At 24.7% G+C, this 1882-nt stretch overlaps 1 protein-coding gene across 3 annotated transcripts in view; it reads left to right on the top strand.

Annotated features, from left to right (window-relative positions):
- Window positions 1-1882, top strand: part of LOC107609804 (MLP-like protein 43) — a 19776-nt gene that overhangs the window by 310 nt on the left and 17584 nt on the right. For 2 of the 3 annotated variants that reach the window (XM_021107242.1, XM_021107243.1), the window contains exon 2: window positions 208-236. In XM_021107242.1, the coding sequence (XP_020962901.1) occupies window positions 208-236 (29 nt within the window). Of the gene's footprint in view, window positions 1-201; window positions 237-1882 lie in introns of all 3 variants that reach the window. The other variant, XM_021107241.1, reaches the window with a different exon arrangement.

The following is a 1882-nucleotide window of genomic DNA, read 5'->3' as shown; positions in this document are numbered from 1 at the left end:
GCAGGGTGTAATTTCATTTTTTCAGTTTTGTTATTTTTTAAAAAAAATCTTTTTTTTAACTTAAAAAAGAAAAAAATAATTTATTTTAAGTATAATGAAACATCCTAAAAGAATATCATTAATCATTCCATTTTATATTTGAAGTAAGATATTCCTTTATCTTTGGTTATTTATGTTAATTAATTAATTGATTGTGTAAAATAATAGATGGTAAGGTAATTACATGTAAAGAGAAAATTGAAGCCATGGATGAGGAGAAGAAGTCAATTTCATACATTATCTTTGATGGAGATATCAGTCAGAACTACAAACTCTTTAAGACCAATGTTCAAGTGACTGAGACAAACAATGAGTGTGCTTGTGTTAAATGGACCATTGAATTCGAGAAGATCAATGAGCATGTTAAAACTCCATACGGCTACTTAGAATTTTACGAGAAGGGTACTAAAGAGGTTAATGATCATCTTCTCAAGGCATAGTATAGCTTTCTAACCATTATAATTAAAGAAAACAAAAATTATCTGCTTCTAAATAATCATTTATGTTGTGCTTACGTAAAAAAAAAAAAAAAAAAAAAAAAAAAAAAAAAAAAAAACAGTCAGAATTTGTCTTATTTAGCATTAATTAATTATCGCAACAATTAATAAATGCTAAATAAGATAAATTATGGCTGTTTTTGGCTGATTTTCTTTGATTACCAAACATTTTTGAACTAGTAAATGATGTAATGTGTTTATAGTAATTGTTAATATTACAAGTGTGAGGAGTGCACGAAGTTAGTTCTTATTAAAGAAAACAAAAAGAATGAAAAGTTTATAAGATGAGAAATTCATTAATTTATTACATTAAGATTTTGAGTTAGATGTGGTGTCTTTAAAATTATTAATTATTTGATTAAGATTTATAAATATGCACATCATAATTATATATTTATGGCATGGATATATAAGAATTTATCCAAAAAATAAACTAAATTAAAGTATATATATATATATATTTTACTGTAACGATAGAGTAAAAGTGAAGCAAACTGATCACATATTTTCTTGTTAATACTTTTTAACTTCATTATTGGCATTGAAGCTTTAGAAGATTGGAAATCAATGTTGTGTGGAATTAAATCTGTTCGCTTCGTATCAAGTTCAATATACATGCATTTCCAAAAATAAAAAAAAATTCCCAACTTAGTGATGTGTTAAAGAACTTGAACGTTCATTATTACTCTCAACAAGGGAAAAAAAATTTTTTTAACAAACCCCATAGACAAAGCAAATGAAAATAACATAAGAATCATTTATTTTTTGCCAAGAAAAAACTAAATGTCTCATATGAATTGGAGAAAAGATATATATGTTAAAGAACACTTTCTTTTAACTAAATTAGGTTGGTTTAGTAGTTAGTTCACTAACTTATTTAAATAAATATTGAGAATTCAAATCTCACTTTATACAAATTAAATTAGGTTGATTTAGTGGTTAGTTCATTAACTTATTTAAATTAATATTGAGAATTCAAATCCCACCTTATACATGCAACAATCTATATTTTTTAAACTATAAATTCTATTTTTATACTTTTTCCTTTTCTATCTTCTTCTTCAGCCCTGTTTTTTCTTTTTTTTTTCCTTCAAACTTTGCATTTTCCTTTCTCATACCCACTTTCTCTTTTCTTTTCAATTTTCTCTCTCCTCCTATCTCTTTTTTTTCTAATTTTTAGATTTTCAAATTCAATAATTTTTTTGTGATGAATTTTTTTACGATGTTCCTTCTCCTCCTCCTCCTTCTTTTAAATTTGCGCACGTAAATTCTTTTTCTTCTTTTTTTTTTCTTCTTTCTTCTTCTAAAAATATGATGAACAAATTTAAATATTTGTTATAGACAAA

Source organism: Arachis ipaensis, chromosome B07 (assembly GCF_000816755.2).
Source record: "Arachis ipaensis cultivar K30076 chromosome B07, Araip1.1, whole genome shotgun sequence".
Lineage (NCBI taxonomy): Eukaryota > Viridiplantae > Streptophyta > Magnoliopsida > Fabales > Fabaceae > Arachis > Arachis ipaensis.
Note: the sequence above shows the minus strand (reverse complement) of the source record. Positions and strands in the feature narration are given on the sequence as shown.